We start from the raw sequence: 18,548 nt of genomic DNA, 5'->3' as shown, positions 1-18,548 counted from the left end.
TAGTGAAAATGTGGAAGCAACCTAACTTTTTATATTAACAATTGTTCTGGGCTTGTTTTATCCTGCTTTTGTTGCACACAAGGGTGCCTCCAGATGGCAAGAATGCAGCGACATCAGGAAAGGATGGCAAAACAACAAAGACAACCTGTGGCCCTCTCAACGTTGATGGACTCCAACTCCCATAAGCCACAGCCAGCATGGCCAAAGGTCTGGCATAATGAGAGCTGTAGTCCAACATTTGGAGGGCAACCAATTCCCCATCTCTGTTGTACAGGTGTGAGCTAGTTTAAAGCAGAGCTGAGCCACCTCAGATATGCTGCTGCTCAAATATCTTGTCCCTCAAAACTCAGTCTCTCACTACTGAAGGTGATACCGTAGTTACAGGTAGGTAGCCGTGTTGGTCTGAGTCGAAACAAAATAAAAAAATTCCTTCAGTAGCACCTTAAAGACCAACTGAGTTTTTATTTTCGTATGAGCTTCCGTGTGCATCTGATGAAGTGTGCATGCACACGAAAGCTCATACCAAAATAAAAACTCAGTTGGTCTTTAAGGTGCTACTGAAGGAATTTTTTTACTGAAGGTGATGTTACACTTAATTTACAGCAAAGAGCTACCCATTTCCACAGCTTTGCTGAGGGTGCATTTTTTATAATGCCTGGAGGGCATTTGCAGGTCTGAAAACACACAAAAACCATTTGTTGCATAGGCTGGGGATATAATGGGGTCAGCAGAGAGAGGCTGCTAAATATCAAACATATTGTTTGCATTTGGTTCTGAAATGCCTGTGTTCTCCTGAGCTTTCAGACAGCACATGCAAAGTAAACGTTGCTTCCCCTCTTCTGCTTTGAAGCCACCCAGAACAAATATTTCCCATATTCTTTGCGGGGGGGGGGGGATGATTGTTATAGGTGGCATCATTCCTCTTCTACTCTTAGACTCTTCCAAATAGGGGCTTATGGTAGTTTGCAAAGTCTTTGAGATATCATAAACAGGTCTTTGGCAATAGGCTCTCTTCTTCTTCTTCTTCTTCTTCTTCTTCTTCTTCTTCTTCTTCTTCTTCTTCTTCTTCTTCTTCTTCTTCTTCTTCTTCTTCTTCTTCTTCTTCTTCTTCTTCTTCTTCTTCTTCTTCTTCTCCTCCTCCTCCTCCTCCTCCTCCTCCTCCTCCTCCTCCTCCTCCTCCTCCTCCTCCTCCTCCTCCTCCTCCTCTTATATTTCCCCTAGAAAAGGCATATGAGGATTAAATTGTGGGGCAGGGGTTTGGGCTGGCATTTCTTTGTCAGTGGTGTTGTATGGATGCCGCAATGGGTGAACAGCCATTTGCAAACATGGAGAGCCAAGTCCACAATAAACACCTGCCTGGAAGCATCCTCAGTAATAATCCAGAACTGGGGAGGCAAAACTACACGACGGAATAAAAACTAGAGCAGTTTTAAGAGTGCCTAGCTGCACCGAAGCACATAGTTGTCTCATTAATACTGATAAATTGGCTAAGAAACTTGCTTTCCCTCTGTGAAACAGGCTGAGCTTTGATAAGATTAGACAGTTTTACAGCTCAGCCTGGAGAAGTGGGGGTGGGGAAAGAAAGGATAAGAAGGGAAGAGAATGGCTCGCAGGGAAGAAACCCGTTTTGCTTATGCACAATGAGTGAGTGTACGGGGTTGGAGAAAGGACACCTGGGCCGGCAGCAGCCTCTTTTTATTGCCCCTTTAGGCAATCTCAGCTCCGTAGACCACGATGTCCCCGCCCCCCCAGTCGGTAACTGCGGTGGGCTTCCCAGCGTGTTAAATGTAGCATTTATTTGAGTATCATTCTGCAAATGCCACGCAGTGACTTGTGCCTCCTGAAAGACCAGGTCATTCATTAGGGCCGGTGCTTTCGCGGCCGAGAGCCCAATGCAACCCTAAACGCGGCCGTCTTCAAGGTGGCACCGGGCTCTTTGTGGCTCTTCAACGCGGCTGCCCTTTGGAAAGCGCTCGCTCTGGCAGGGCGGGGGGCCACGCGGGGAAGAAGAGCCCTGGAGAAACAGAAGATCGGGGAAGGGGCTCGCGGGAAAGAGGTCAGGAAGCCGCCGAGGAAGGAGAAGGGGCTCCGCTCGCAGGTAAGAAAAGGAGGGGCGGGTCAGCGCGTTAGCCTTGGGCGAAGCGTGGCAAGGGGGAGCTTTGCGAAACATGCCCGGCCAATAGGCGTCGTCCGAATTGCCGTCAGCGTTCGAAAGGAACAGCGGTCGTCCAATGAGAAGCGCTCTCGAACGCAGCCAGGATTCCACGCCGTCCACAAGTTGCGGCGGAGGCGGCGGCTGGCCTCCCGCGTCCGCCTGGGCAGACTGGAGCGCCGCCTGCCGGCCGCCTCTCCTGCGCCTGGCTCCTCCCCTCCGGCTGCCCTCCGCCCTGCTCGGCTCGCTCACTCGCTTGCTCCCCGGGTCTCCTGGTGTATTATGTCATCTGCAAGCGGAGCGCCCGGCCAGGCTTCCCGAGTCGGCGTGCAGTGAGCGGAGAAGCGCGGCTGGCCGAGCCGCAGGATCCAGGAGGCGCGTCTCTCGCTGTGCAGGGACCCGGAGCTGCAGGCGATCGGGAAGAAGCGATCGAGCTGCTGCTGCTGCGCCGGCTGGGCGCTCCTGCTTAGGACGGCTCCCCTCGGTCGGCCGTGCCGCCGCGCCTTGCTTGCTTCCCCTTGTCCCCCGGTGGCTCAGCCCCGGCGGGTCCCGCTGTCCTCAGAGGGGGTCTCCCGCCCGGGAGCCAGGCGGATGCCGCCGCAGCAAGAAGGAGAGACGGGCTACATCAGCAAGCCGCTGCCGGGCGGCTGCGAAGTGCCCCCGGTGCCGCCGCGGAGGGTCCGCAGCAGCCGGGCAGCGGCGCTGGGGGCCGCGCTTGGGAGCCGCTGCCGGGCCGGGGCGGGCGGCGGCGGGACTGGCGGCGGCGGATCCGAGCCTCGCCGCAGCATCAAGTGCGTGCTGGTGGGAGACGGCGCGGTGGGCAAGACCAGCCTGGTGGTGAGCTACACCACCAACGGCTACCCCACGGAGTACATCCCCACCGCCTTCGACAATTTCTCAGGTAAGGGGGCGGCGGCGGAAGAGTGTTCTTCGTAGGCTGTCGAGGAAGCACTTCCCCTCGGGGCAGCAGGGTCGCGGCGAGGCGTCCCCTCCAGCAGGCGATCCGGCTGGGCAGGCGCGTTTCGCCCTCGGAGCGCCGCGTGGACTCTCTGGCTTCTCTTTCAATCGCCGTCCATTTCCAGCCTCGAGACTCAAAAAGGGGCGGCTCCCCTCCTTGGGAAGTTCGGGAGGAAGAGCTGCGTTGCTCTTTGAGCTCCAGGTGGATGCAGGTAGAAAGGAGGGGCCGGAAGAGGATCCCCCCCTTCTCCACATCCGAATATATTGGGAAAGGATCAGTCTTACGGCCAGGGGACCAAACGGGTTAGATTAAGCCTCTTTGCTCGGGAGGATCGTCTGATAGAGAAAGCAGCTCCGAGAGATACGTGGAAAAGAAACTGTTCGTTCTTTTCTTTCGCATGCCCGTTCCAGATCAGAACTGAGGGCCCGAACTGAAGAAGGGCCCTGCATAAACCGAATTATTCGTATTTAGTTGTATATAACACGCGCCGTTTAAAATGCAGACGTGCTGTGCTTCCTCTGGAATACGTTTTGTTTTTTGCAAGGTTGAAAGGCTCTTACAAATCTTGACCTGGACTTGGAAACAACCGAGGTCAAGGGTGATTGTAACTCAGCGGTGCAACATTGACTTTTCACGCAGACGGTCCCTGATTCAATCTCGGGCATTTCTAGGGCCCAGATAGGCCCACATTTGAAATTCTGGAGACCTGCAGCTGGCTGGACCAATGGTCTGACTCTGTACAAGCGATTTTTACTTGGAGTTACTGTACTTGGAATTAAGTTCCACTGTGTTAAATGGGACTGACACGTGCATACACCTTAATGCACTTCTTGTTTGCTTCTGAGTTTTGAAGTCTCCACCATTTAGAACAGTATTTTCCATGCAGTTTCCAGCCATGAGGGTTAGGAACTTGGTAACAACTAAAAACAGAATCCTTTGAATTCTAACTAGTTCTTACGGGGGCAACCTCTAGTGTGTGGGGGTATATATAAATATGCCTTCATATGGCAGATATTATTCTTTCAGGGCAAAGTACTTTTACTGCCAAGGGCTCGTGTGGGTCTGATTTACCCCGGGCTCAGAAGCTATGCTGAGTGTGCTGTGTCCACACAGATAATTCTGTTCTTTATTTTCCCCAAAACGTCACACTTTCCTATCATCTTGCAAATACTCTTGGCTGTCTCATAATCCTTATCCCTTTAGTTGGGTTCAGAAGGGGGGAAAGTAAGCCCTTGTCCAGTCCCCTTCCCCCATCTTCTATTAGTTTAAATCTCCATTGATTTTCGGGGGGGGCAGGGAACAGCGTGGAGAGATGGCTTTCTGCTGTTTGCCGTGTGAATTGTTGTAATTAAATAGCCCCTGTCAATCTTCCCAGTTTTTAATAAGGTTTCTGGGTGTTAAGTGGAAGCTGCTGGGTCATCAGTCCTGGCTTAACTCCTTCGGGGATAGATACAAATCTGGGAGCTGCTTCACATTTTTTACAGAAAAGAAGTGTCCCCGTGCATTTCTGTGCTGACTATGTCTCTTCTCCAACATCTGAAGGGCATTTTCATGCCTGAGAACATGTGATAAACACGCACCTACAGTTGGGAGTTTCAGTCCTAGGTGGTTTGTGTGTGTTCACTGTCCAGGTATTCAAATGCCCTTCAAACAGACAACACACTGCTGACCTGCTGTGGAAATGCTGGGGTCTTCTTCGTTGTTTGCCGCTAGCCTTTGTCCTTTGTGGTGAAACATTCTCATTTTGAAGAACAGGCTCTTACAACCTCATGCCACCAAAGGTGCTCTCCCTGTCCTTTGCACCAGCTTAGACCTGAGCAACGCAGCCCTCTGCAGCAGGTATACTTGGGAGTAAGTTCCATAGAGTTCAAAGGGAGTTAGTTAGGTGTGCTCAGCTGCTTCCACAGCAGTACAGTTTGGAGACTTTATGTGAGCCCAGTCCAGCCAGCCACTCCTTCCTGGAGCACGTTACTGCCTCACATTAAACTGTAAGCGGCTTTGCTTTGCAGCAAGCAAATACCTGAAGGGCACAGTTTTTCTGCAGTATTGAAAATTGGTGCAGCAAAAGAAAGTGACAAAAGCAATAAATCGGCAACCTTTTGTCGGGGAGGGGATTAAACTAAGCAAATCCCACCCCCTCAATTAAAAAATAGCATATTGTGTTTAAACAGGGAAGTGATGGTAACAATGGCCTGTGATTACACGTGGTTCTTTATGAAGCTAGTTCTTTTCTGAGGGTGGAATGATAAATCCTCTAGTCAGAACTGAAAGGGATGCAAAAAGAGCAGCAGCTTCGCAAGGGATGTGTCAATATTTGCATTGTCTTTTCTGCTTTAAAGCAAGGAGGGGTTGGGTTAGGGGCCTCCTTTGTGCCAGGACTTTAGGGGGGGGAGTGTGACAAGAAAATCAATCCTCAAGCAAGTTGAAGGGAAACAGGGTGGGTGGTTGGGGATACAAAACTGCCTGAGTGTTTGGGGACAACTCTCTTCTTTCTTTTGTATCATTCAGTGATTTTGCTACTTAGCCCATTTTGGAGTGTACCAAATTTTTAGAGCCCTGAAGGGCTTTGGTAGGCCTCAGGGGTTGGGGCTGAGGCGGCTTCTGAGCTCCTTAAATCACAACCGGTTCAAGTAAATACTGTACGAGGAAAGACATAATTCTTCATGAGTGGATGAAAGTTTCACTGACTCTTACCCCACCTTCCGTTTCAGCTGTTGTATCCGTTGATGGCCGGCCAGTGAGGCTCCAGCTCTGTGACACAGCTGGCCAGGTCAGTAAAACTACTTACTTGAGTGGAAGGGTGGCCTAACCTGGGGCAGAGTGAGGGAAGGGGAGGAAGAAAGAGCTAAGACCCTTTTTGGGTGGAGTGGTGTGTGCTATGCATTGTCACTTTTTCCCAGGCTGCTTCCCTGGGTGACATGAGAAGGCTGGGAGGAGGCAGCAGGACCCCAAATGCAGGTCCTTCCCACATTGGGAGTATCCCAGCTTCCCAAGGCTTGATGCTTTGTGTAGGGAAGGGCTGAAGCATGGCCTTGTCCCAGTGGCTTCTCAGTTACCTTGAGGGCATGGGAAGGAGCAGCCTTGCAACAGCTCTCTTGTTGCCAGAGTAATGTAAGTACCCTGTTTCTCATATTTTAAGACATACCCATAAAATAAGCCATAGCAGGATTTTTAAGCATTCAAGGAATATAAGCCATACCCCGAAAATAAGACATAGTGATAGGCGCAGCAGCTATGCCGGCCGCGGCAGGAGGAGGAGGAAAAAAATAAGACACCCCTTGAAAATAAGTCATAGTGTGTTTTTTTGAGGAAAAAATAAATATAAGACATGTCTTATAATATGAGAAACACGGTACTAGGACTACACAGGAAGGAACGGCTACAGTGGGAGGAGAAATACTTCCTGCTTTGATCTGTGGTAGGAGTATTCTTCTGTTGCGCAAAGCTGGGTGGGGATGAGTCACCCACCTGTGAAAAAAAAGCACATGTTTAAGGTGAATTTGCAAGCAGCCCACTACCTGATTTGCAATGGATGGCTCAAAAAGACATAAATATACTGCGCCACACAGTGCATTTTCATAGAGTGGTCGCTTCAAACATACAATGCATATGGGGACTGTTTCCCGCTGGCTGATACTGGGTAATCCAGCAGTTGGCGGCATATGAGCTGTGGGCACCTAGTTGCTGTCTTCTCCATCTTGCTATGGAGGGCCTTTTGGAGCCATGATTGCTCGTGACATCTTTGTCCTAGATCCATTGTTCCCGTGGCCTGTTAGCTGTAGATAAGAGATGGAAAAATAGCCTTGATAATCGAGGGCTTTCTTTCGCACTCCTAATTCATCTTGGTCTCTGAATCTGCTCCTCAATTCTACTCCTTGTGGGAACGCATTCCAGTTTTAAGCAACACGGCGTCATCAATGTCACAATTACTATGAGGACATGGAAACAAGCTCTAATTGTGCAAATATTTGTAACCGCGGCCCACAGCTTCAGTGCGGTACAGCATGCTTCAGTTCAAACTCTGCCTCCGAAGCCAAGTGACAGGAGTCTTTGGCTCTGGCCTTGGTTCCTAAGGGGCTTAAATCTGGGAAACAAATGAGCTCATGAACCCAGCGTCCCTGACTCTTGCCCTGTAAGCCTCGGTCTTCTTTTGCAAGTGCCCCTGAAAAGAAGTGTATTCAAGTGGAAGGGGGCTTGTAGTAATTTCTTTAGATGTATTCTGAAGAACTGCACGTCTGTGTTCCTTCGAAAATTTCCAAGTAAGAACCTCTGACCCCTTGCAAGTTAAGATGCATGTTTCAGTTTGGCAACAAAACATTGGCGCTGGAGGTGCATCTCGGGCTGTGTTTGCGCTTCGCTCTTCTTAATTTAAAACCCTTGGAAGCATGCTGTATTTTAATTAAAACTGAGGCTACCACAACTGAGGCAAATTGTATTGGTTTGGGAGGCCGGTGATGTTGGGCTTTTGTCCTGCTGTCAGCAAGAAGGAAAGGTTGGGTGCAGGCAAGGAGTTGCAGCTCTTGAAGCCTCTGGGCCCAACAAAAGATTTGGTTAACTGCATATCTGTGCCAGTAAGTGTAGTGGAGTTTTTCCCCATGTGTGTGTTGCAAACATTGTCGGCATGAGGCCTCCGTCCAGATCAGGAGTCCTTTTTATGGGGTTCTGAATCAGGACAGGGAATAATAAAAAATAAAATAATAATTTTTTTATTTATACCCCGCCCTCCGCAGCCAAGGCCGGGCTCAGAGCGGCTAACACCAAATATAAAGCAACTAGTTAAAATACAACTCAACAAGAAGACTCAATACATTAAAATTTAAATTAAAAATGCAGCCTCATACAAAAGGGAAAAAGAAAGGGAAAATGGGGGAGGGGATCAGGTTGGCTCCAGGCCAAATGCCAGGCGGAACAACTCTGTCTTACAGGCCCTGCGGAAAGAAATCTGGTCCCGCAGGTCTCAGGAGACAGAGCGTTCTACCAGGTCGGGGCCAGTGTTGAGAAGGCCTTGGTTCTAGTTGAGGCTAATCTGATTTCCTTCGGGCCTGGGACCTCTAAGGTGTTACTATATCCCAGGAGAGACGGTCCCGTAAGTACGAGGGTCGTAGGCCGTAAAGGGTTTGAAGGATTTTTCAAAATCTAACCCACACTAGGATCCTAATCTAGAACAGTCCCACTAGCAATTTTTGTAAAACATACACAAAACCCTACACTTAAAGACACAGCTACACAACAAAGCTGATTTTCTTGAGTGGTATGTTGCAAATTTCCTCCCTACAATTAGATTTTCATGTAAGACCTAGTCGAATCTTTAGTGGTGCAGAAGTGACACATACTGCCGTGATCTGAAACAGAATCTGGAAGGTCTCTCCTTTGTTAGGCTCTCCCTGCAACAGACTATAAACTGCGAAGGACCAGAACACTCTGATCATCGCACAGGATCCACAAATCAGAAAATTAAACCCATGGCAAAATCACAGTTTTGCTGCATAGAAAGAGCTACAAAAGGGCACATAGCATGGAGGTTGAGTGGGGAAGGAGGCAGTACATTGGGAAATGTGAACGTAAGGGTGATCTTTATTCATGGCACCAGAAGTGTGTCAAGTGTAGATCATGAAAATTGGATGACAACAATAAATCTGAACCTAGAACAGCAGGCCTCTGAAGGGCTATATTACGTCTTGAATCCTTCCAGAGGATCATTTATATGACAGTGTGGTGCTAAATCCCTCGCACCTTCCTTTGCTTTGCCTGGATTTAGTGTGAAATCTCTTATCAGCTGTGTCTTGATCATCTGAATTCCTCAGTTATCCAGATCCATTGCTTTCCTCTGCTCAGTCAACAAACTATTTGGATAAACCAAATCAAAATAAGAAACACATTGAAATAAGAAGCAAACAAACAATATTCAGGGCCTTTTCCCGTTACCACTCACTCTGCAAGAAGTGCTATCTTACTGCTGACCATTAGACACAAATCATATTGATCTTGTAAGTTAATTAACAAACACTGCTGTTTGGTGTGTTCTCTTCCTGAAACCAGCTTCCATACAATTAGAAAACTGGATGCAGAGTAAGTGCCAATGTGAACATGCCCTAGCAGCCATCGTGCATGCACGTGCAGGAGAGAGCTTAATGAATAAGAGTTCCGGGGACGGGGGGGGGCGGTTGCGGGGGCAAGGAAGCAAAAAACATCGTGCATGTTGGGTGGAGGCATCCCTTCCCTCTCTCTGATGTGAAGAAAACCATGTGAATGGGGCTTAAAATGCAGAGGGGTGGGGGAATTAGTTCGTTGTATTTCAAGCTGCTAATGTGAACATAGACTACGTTGCATAGTGCTGAAAGAGGTCAAAAGTGCTTTTCTAGACTATGCAAAGTGTTCTGGCACAGGTCAGCCTGATCCATTCGTACCACAGCCGTCACCCCAAGCTGAGAGCAGGTACCCACAGAGCAAGGAAGCCTGGGATTACTCAGACAATGTTCCAAGCCGTGTTGAGGCAGCAGCAAGCCGTCTGTTTACAAATTTAGGGTTAATAGATAACCTGATGCAGAGATTGACCAGGGGAGTCCTAAACAAAACAAAAAAAACCCCACCCACACTGTTCCCATATTCGGGGGGAGGGGGCAGCAAGCCCTTCTTAACACCACAGAGCCCAAAGGACCAGGACAAATAGCCAGAAATACCTGTGCAGCTCTATTTTGAACTTTGAACTCATACTTCCCCGGAATATTCCTGAGTGTTTTACACTTCTCCGAATTAAGTGTTACTCTAATATCAGTTTTAAGACTGTGGTTGCCAAATTGGTACAACACAGTTAGGTTGGAAATCAGATCACTGTGCTACTTCCTGTGGGACGTCTGCAGCATCTTAAAGTAAACAAGTCAAGATCTTTTAGTTTCTGCTTACAGGAGAAATTCCCCGTTTCTTTCCTGTAGTAGTCCCTTGTAGCTGGTTTACTCTGAGCTAATCCTAATTAGCCATTGGTGAGAATCTATCAATGGGCTTAAGCAAAGGTACAAAAACCCAGTCTCTGGGTATGCACTGGAGCCCGAAAACTGCCCACCTGGTGAGGTGCAGAGTTCAAGAAGTGCTGCTGTTATTCATTCCGGTCCCTAGAAAATCTCACTGCCTCATGTTTTGGGGCAAAGTCACTTCTAGTTTAAATTTACCTAACTCTTAGCTGGATTGTGGCCAAGTACGTCAGACTGGATCTCTGCATTGCTTCATGCATCTGAGAACTGCCTTTTCCCTTTTACAACTGCTCACACTGGCAGTTCATAGCCATCCTGTGATTAGACAAGATCCGGAGATCAGGTTCTGCACAACTCTTTTCCAGCTGCCAAATCTCCAGGTGGCAATTTTCCTTCCTTTTGCTTAGCTTTGTGTTAACTCCATTTAATTCCCCCTGTGTTGCACCAGTTCAGGTGGCTAACCCATTCATCCTACATGAGTTCTCATCAATCCTTCTGGTATTTACAGTGCCTCCTAAGTTAGTGCCATCTGTAAGTTTCATCTACGTGCTCCCACTTCCCTTCCAGGGTCACTAATGAAAATAGTTATAGGAAACAAAACCCAATAGTAATCTCTGAGGAATTCCACCAGGAAAGGGGTAAAAGCTGTCTTTTCAGCAAACCCATTCCTTTGATTCAATTCCGTTTCCCATTTGCTTGTCAGTTCTTGCCGGATGCGTGGTCTGCTTTTATTGTATCATCACTCCTGTATGGCTATGCATTCAGCAGAATCATCTGGGACAGCCTTATAGGACCCTGCCACTTCCTAATGCAGAAGGTGGATCATAAAAAGGAATGATGTCCCATGTCAAAAACTCCTTTGCTTGTCAGGGGAATATGGAGGCTACCCTAGTCTTTGCCCTGATTTGCTGGTTTTCTGAGGTTTTTTTTTTTTCTTCAAATGGGGTAGCATTCAAACATGCAATCCTTTGCAGTACCTCATATGGTGGGTGCAGTCCCAGGAGAGCTATATCCCAGCATTTCCCTGAAAGCTCTGATCTGTAAGTTTAGATGTAGCCCTATTTAGATGTTGCAGAGAAGGGGAAGAGGCAACAGAGAGGATGTAGGGTCTGTGAAGAATTCCTAGGTGTGTGAGGTGATTTCTTAAGCCGTTGGGGAGTTGGAACAACTCTCTTCCTCACCTTGAACCATGGAGCTTTGAAGGGCTTTTTGTGGCTGAGCAAATGGTCTCTCAACATTCACGCTTCTTTTCCCTGTTTTTGCCCAGGATGAATTTGACAAGCTCCGGCCACTGTGCTACACCAACACAGACATCTTCCTGCTGTGCTTCAGCGTGGTGAGCCCTTCCTCTTTCCAGAACGTGAACGAGAAGTGGGTTCCTGAAATCCGATGCCACTGCCCCAAAGCACCCATTATCCTCGTTGGGACACAATCGGACCTCCGGGAGGACGTCAAGGTTCTCATTGAGCTGGACAAATGCAAAGAAAAGCCCGTGGGGGAGGAGGCCGCGAGGCTCTGTGCCGAGGAAATGAAAGCCGCCTCTTACATCGAGTGCTCCGCTTTGACTCAGAAAAACCTCAAAGAAGTCTTTGATGCAGCCATTGTTGCTGGCATTCAGTACTCGGATACTCAGCAGCAGCCAAAGAAATCGAAAAGCCGGACTCCAGACAAAATGAAAAACCTCTCCAAATCCTGGTGGAAAAAGTATTGCTGTTTTGTATAGTATATTTTGCAAAGGCTTTGAAAACAACAGTTGGATACTGGGAGCGGGTCAAAGCTATATTAGCCCAAAATCTCTCTATTCCAGAGCACACGGACTGAATTCCACAGCTCTACATGCTGCTAAAAGTCATCCGTTGTCATTGGAGGAAGAGGAGGAGGTGGTGGTGGGAGGACCTGAGGCAGCTGGGTGATGTGCATTAGGTGGAAGGTTCCCACCCGGAGTCAGTGGAGTTTCCTGTTGCCAAGGGACAACTTATCCCACACTTCTGTGAAACCAGAAGCTGCGCCAAGGAATTGACTCCATGCAGAAGTGGGAGGAGCCACAACAGAGGCCTCTGATGCCAAGGTGACACAGAAACCAGGAGAAGACTATAGGAGGACAGAGTTTGACAGGTGGATGTTAGAAAATGTGTGCTACTTAATGACATTTGGCTTCCCACGAGCCCGTTTTCAGTCTTGCCATCTTCAGAAACTATAACATGCATTCCAGAAACATCCATAGTTTGATAAACTTAGCAGAACTTGCACGTAAATCCTATATATTTTTCTTAAGACGATATGCCTACTTCATGCACAGTGTAGGGATGTCTTAACACAATGAGCTGCTTACATAACTGCATCTTATTTGTAGACCCCTGACTTACAGATCTTTTACATGGTGTAAATGTGCATGCTTGCCAAATTATAAAAATAATAATAATGATGATATTTTGAATAGCCTTGGGTTGCTTTTCTATTTCTAGAGACCCCATGACAGGTTTTTTTAAAGTCAATTTATAAAGGATGTAATCCCTCCCTTAAACGATGCACCAAATACCTGTGAAATGTTTGTATCTGATGGTCTAAATCAATGCGACGATGTTTTCTACAAGATAATCTCAACTAATTACATTATAGTCTTTTTCACATAGTCAGGTACCGCACATTTATGTACCTTAGATAGGGCCATCTTTCTGCATGATGGAATTCAGTGCCTATCAATATAAGGTGAGGTGGGATTAGAACAAGCTATCAGCCATAAGCAGTAGGAAATCCATTCATTGATGCCAATGGAAAAGTCTTCCAGGTAAATGCATGGCCATAGGAATTGGTCCTGATTCAAAATATACCAAATCTGTCCCTGTCAATTTTCATGTAGTGATTTAAATGTTTTTGTTTCAAATGATCACAAATGCAGGCTAGCAGTGGTGGTAACTACCTGGGCTGCATGCTTTGTCCATGCTTTCTTATGGTCTTCCATATTGCTTTGAAAAAAATGAACATTAGCCGACATGCAACACATTTTGGTGACCCAAATCCCTTTCAAGACAATTCAAAGGTATGTTTTAAATTTTAACAAAATGGCCTGCCCTTGCAATAGATTACAGTGTGATGGATCTAAAATGTGGAATATTATTTGCTCTAATATCTAACTATAGAAATTCCTCTTCTAATTAAGTAGTGCAATGTTCTGAATTCTGGAGATTGAGCTATTTAGGAACCTGATATTTGCAAAATGAGCGCAAAAGCCTTAAGTTATTGTCTCCTTTTCTGTATTGTCAAGATTCCTCCCCCCACCAACCACCGCCTTTAAAGTAGGCTTCTTATTCATTCAATTATCATCTTAGGTTTAAACTGACCTAATTCAGGCAAAATGGGGAACAATGGTTTTCTGCTACATGAATGAAGTTTGGATTTACATCTGCTTTAGTTTTTAAACTAACCACAGTTCTCTGTGAGTCCAGGCTTTGGGAACTGTGGTTAATTCAAAAGCTAAAGCAGATGTTGGCACATAAGCGGAGAGGGAACATGTGAATCCAAGACTTCCATGCTTAGAATAAGGTAGGATCAAACAGGTGGAAGCTAGGGGGCAGGTGGAAGCACATGAGTTTCCCGTTATGTCTGAATGCAGTCTACACATGCAAGCCTTGCAAACAGAATCCACATCAGATCTCACAGGGCTCCTGCAGAACCTCTGTATTCACTGCATCTTGTACATGAGAAATACCAGTGCGGAAACCCCAGGCACCTACTTGCCCAATTGTTTAGCACCCAGGGCATTAAAGAATTTTTCTTCCAGCCTTAGGTGAAGTTGCTGCCTACAGTTTTTTCAGTGGCTCTCATTTTTCCTAACCTGGTTGGGATAAGTTTCCTGTTTCAATGTTGGCAGTAGCTTAGACTGACTCAGCCCTCTCCTGCCGAGTGGTGATGGTGGGGGCAGACAGCAGAGATTCAGAGTTGTCCAAAGCCCCACTGGACTTGTTGCAGCAGGGCAGAAGTAACGGTTTCTGCATTTCCAGTTGTTTTTTTATAATGCGAATTATTCCTCTCCAGTTGTTTATAATGGGAGAGAATGCACAGACATGACTTCCAGGGCTTACATATGTTTCCTTTAGTTTCAGGGGACTGAGAAGGGGACTTGTGAGATCTATCAAAGCTATGCTTTTCCCTGACCCACCCCCAGCACGCTTCCTTTAGGCCTCTGATGATATTGGACCTCAAGTGTTGGTGAGGCAAGGGCCACAGAGATTTCCGCAGTGGGAGGTCCTATCGCAACACACCCCACCCCACCCCTGGTCTGACTTCTATTCAGAGCGAGGTCTGATACATCCCATAGCCCCAGGAAAACACTCCCAGGGACCATAGACTTGCATGGCCCATCAGAATGTAGAACACGTATTTTTTAAATTTTCAATGCATACAGTAAGTCTGTCGTTTTGTTACTGTACTTATTGCTGTAAGTAATAAAAGCATAACTAGCAGTGCATACAGTTTCAGAGGGAAATAAAGAGGGGGAAGTACTTTCACTTGCAGTGTGATTTAAATATTGAATCCTTTCAACTCCTCTTATTATGAGAGCCAGTGTGGTGTAGTGGTTAAGAGCGGTAGACTTGTAATCTGGGGAACTGGGTTCGCGTCTCTGCTCCTCCACATGCAGCTGCTGGTTGACCTTGGGCTAGTCACACTTCTCTGAAGTCTCTCAGCCCCACCCACCTCACAGGGTGTCTGTTGTGGGGGAGGAGGGGAAAGGAGATTGTCAGCCGCTTTGAGACTCCTTCGGGTAGTGATAAAGCGGGATATCAAATTCAAACTCCTCCTCCTCCTCCTCCTCCTCCTCCTCTTCTTCTTCTGCTTTTTGGTATCCCCTCTCCATAAGAAAGTAGGTCACAGTAACCAGGAAAAGAGACCAAAATGGAGTAAGGATAATAAGGGAAGATCAAGGGTAAGTGGGGGGAAACCCTCACAATCGGACGGACTGCTTATTTTGTTCATTCTTGTTCTTAAAATGTGTTTAAAAACAAACTCTTCCAAGTCTGCATTACATGTCTCTTATCATGCTTGTCTGTGATTACCTCCATTGACGCCATGTTTAAATAACATTAAATGATGCTTCAACCTTTCGGGACTGTTCTCCTTTTCTAGTGTAGCAAACTGATCTATATTACAGAGGGCCAAGCTTACACAAGGGCTGTGATTAGATAGCCTAACTTTTCCGATTTGAGTAAATTATAGCTACAGGGCTCCCCAAATTGGATCGGGGCAGTGGCTTTGCGGGAAGGTTTTTAAAAATGAATTTAAACATATTACTATCTATGCCATTCCTCCGTTCTAAATTCTCCCTCCAGCTCCAGGAGAAAATGTAACAGTGTACATACATAAGGAGAAGAAAAACTATTGGGCTTGGATTCTAAGATGAGTGAAAGGAAGGGAAGTTTGTAGATGGAAGTTTGCTCTGGGGTCCCTAAAAAGCCTTTCTTGCAGGGTGGGAGCTGTCATGCACAATATATGGTGGGGTTTGGGTTGCTTGGGGAAGAATGGATGGGACACTCCATGTTTATTGGAATCCAAGCCCAATTCTGGGTGATTCTCCATCATAGCTGCCAAGTTTTCACTTTTCTCGCGAGGAAACCTATTCAGCATAAGGGAAAATCCCTGTAAAAAAGGGATAACTTGGCAGCTATGTTCTCCATGCCCCAGTGGCATCTTGCAGTCCATTCTACATTGTTCTGGAATGCAGGAAGTCTGCTGGAGATAAGAGGCATCTATGATGTTCCTTAACTTATCTTGGGATCCATGACTACAAAAAGAGCTTGTTTTTAGTGCTTTGGGTACATATCCTTCAATGCATATACAGCCATTTTACCGTTACAAATACTTTGAATCAGTTATATAAAATCCAGTAATTGGAACATTTATTTATTTAAGAGCTACGGTAATCAAGCTGTGTCTTTTCCTAACAGCCTCCTTTTGTTCCTTTTATGGTACTGTATCTGAAGAAGTGTGCATGCACACGAAAGCTCATTCCAATGACAAACTTAGTTGGTCTCTAAGGTGCTACTGGAAGGAATTTTTTTATTTTGTTTCCTAAAAGCCCCTTGATAAAAATTGGCTACACTGCTGCTCCTGACCTAGTTGAACTACATGTAAGATCGAGGCCAATTCCCAACTAAATCACAGGGTGAACTTGCTGAAATCCATGGACTTGATTCCATTGGGTCTACTCTTGAGTCTTAGTTTGACATAACCAATATTCCAGAATCTATGGGACTTAGGTGTGCTAGAGCAATGCATAAAATATACATCATCTGCTGAAAGCTTCAAAATGTAGTGGAAATCTTGACTGGAGTCAAATGAGCCTGATTCAATAAAAACATGTTTTCTCCTGCAGTGCCATAGCTTGGAAAATAAGTTTCCATTGCACAGAAACTCTATATGTTAACTTGCTTGCATATGGTCAACAATAAACTCATAATGGTGAGAAGTTAACATCTGGTTTTCTGAACTTTCTATATGCAGGACTTTGGTGTTATCTGTGGGTATGTGGATACTGACTCAAATGTAAGGGGCAATATAACACACACATCCTGCCTCCTTTATTGCTCCCCTGTACAATGGGAATAAAAGATGGATGATTACATTTTTATCAGGAGCTCAAAAGAATACAATGCTTGCTGGAAAGGGAGTGGAAACTTTGCCTATCTACTATTAACACATGGGGGCTACTCAGGCCGCATACCAAACCGTACTACACTCTATAAAGCAGTCAAGTTTCATAAGGCCGCAAAAATCATGGCTTTTCAAAAATGCAGCTCATTCTGACTTCTCTTTTTCCCCAAACAGTGTGACAACTTGGTACATATGAATTGAATGATTTAATACTGTCGTAGTAGATATTGGTATACTGCAAGCTACACGCTCTTCTTGAATTAGAAGTAATGTTTCTTTAAAAACAACAAACAAAAACACCTAATTTGCCCGTTTGAGTAGGAAGTGTCTCCTGTAGCCTATAATCTGATGTGCCTTAGGACATTTTGTTTTCCAAAGTGTGGGCTATACTTAAAAGCAAGCTTTCTGTGGGAACGTTATCATTCCCCCTCCCCTCTGAAAATAAATTCTGATGGCTCTTTGGCCTGCCTGTTTTACAGACAGCGTTCCTCTCCCTCCCATACTGCTACCCCAAAGGAAGTCTGGTGATTTCTACTTACATAACCCTCAGCCAGCATGAGGCTACTTGCATGTCCTGAGGGGTGCATTTCATGGGCTGCTGTCAATTTCATTGTTGGTGCTTAAATGGCACATTGAGCTTGCTCTCCTTAACAGCCTAAAATAGGTCTGTGCCATTACATGGCTCACTCCAGCGCATAGTAATAGAGGAAGGACATATTTTCCTTCCAAATTGGGGTCCTGGGAAGCTGTCTGCTTCCAAATAGACCTCCTCTGTCCCCTGCCTTGTATTCCATAGCCGATAAGGTTCAATTATTTATTTAATGTATGTGTGGATGTCATGTACGTTTATACCCATCCTTTATGACGCAGTCTCAATGCAGGTTAAAGGTAAAGGTAAGGGGACCCCTGACCATTAGGTCCAGTCACGGGCGACTCTGACATGCTTTTGAACTGCTAGGTTGGCAGGAGCAGGGACCGAGCGACGGGAGCTCACCCTGTCGCGGGGATTTGAACCGCCAACCTTCTGAAAGGCAAGCCCTTAGGCTCAGTGGTTTAACCCACAGTGCCACTCGCATCCACACTACTTAAAACAAGTGAGCCATGTAGTATTTAACAATAGGAAGCCATCAGTTACACACCAAGCAGATGAAATGATACTCCTGACTGCACCCTTAAAGGCCGGTGCAGAAAGGTATGTCATGATGGGACCAGAATACCTTGGAGGGGATGGCATTGCACAATCTGGGGGCTACTAAAGAGAAACCCCACATATGTGTTTATTTAATTTATTAGTATACCGCCCTATACTCATAGATCTCAGGGGTGCCTTACACCCCTTATACCTGAAGAAGCGAGCGTCTCCACCCCCATCATTCAACCCAGACACGGAGGTCCAGCTCCAAGGGCCTTTTGGCGGTTCCCTCACTGCGTGAACTAGGAACCAGGCAGAGGGCCTTCTCAGTGGTGGCGCCCACCCTGTGGAACTCACTCCCACAAGATGTCAAGGAAATAAACAACTATCTGACTTTTAGAAGACATGTGAAGGCAGCCCTGTTTAGGGAAGTTTCTAATGTCTGATGTTTTATTGTATTTTTAACATTTTGTTGGAAGCCGCCCAGAGTGGCTGGGGAAACCCAGCCAGATGGGTGGGGTATCAATAATATATTATTATTATTATTATTATTATTATTATTTACTTTACAGCAGGGTAGGACCACCAGCAAGGCATCCCTTGCTGAACGTAACATCTGGTCAGATCTATGTGGGAGGAGGCACTTCTTAAGATGGGCCCAAGTCGTTTATAGAGTTTTATATGTCAACG

The 18,548-nt window shown here is 46.4% G+C and overlaps 1 protein-coding gene across 1 annotated transcript; it reads left to right on the top strand.

The window, feature by feature from the left end:
* Nucleotides 1-2,441: 2,441 nt before the first annotated feature.
* Nucleotides 2,442-15,180, top strand: RHOU (ras homolog family member U). Its single transcript, XM_035108459.2, has 3 exons — nt 2,442-3,053; nt 5,822-5,880; nt 11,346-15,180. The coding sequence occupies exons 1-3, from the start codon at nt 2,744-2,746 to the stop codon at nt 11,799-11,801; spliced, it is 825 nt and encodes a 274-aa protein (XP_034964350.1). The 5' UTR covers nt 2,442-2,743; the 3' UTR covers nt 11,802-15,180.
* Nucleotides 15,181-18,548: the final 3,368 nt, after the last annotated feature.

The sequence above is a fragment of the Zootoca vivipara genome, chromosome 3 (genome assembly GCF_963506605.1).
Source record: "Zootoca vivipara chromosome 3, rZooViv1.1, whole genome shotgun sequence".
In the NCBI taxonomy this organism is placed as follows: Eukaryota; Metazoa; Chordata; class Lepidosauria; order Squamata; family Lacertidae; genus Zootoca; species Zootoca vivipara.
The sequence above is the reverse complement of the archived record's forward strand: the minus strand, read 5'-3'. Positions and strand labels throughout refer to the sequence as shown.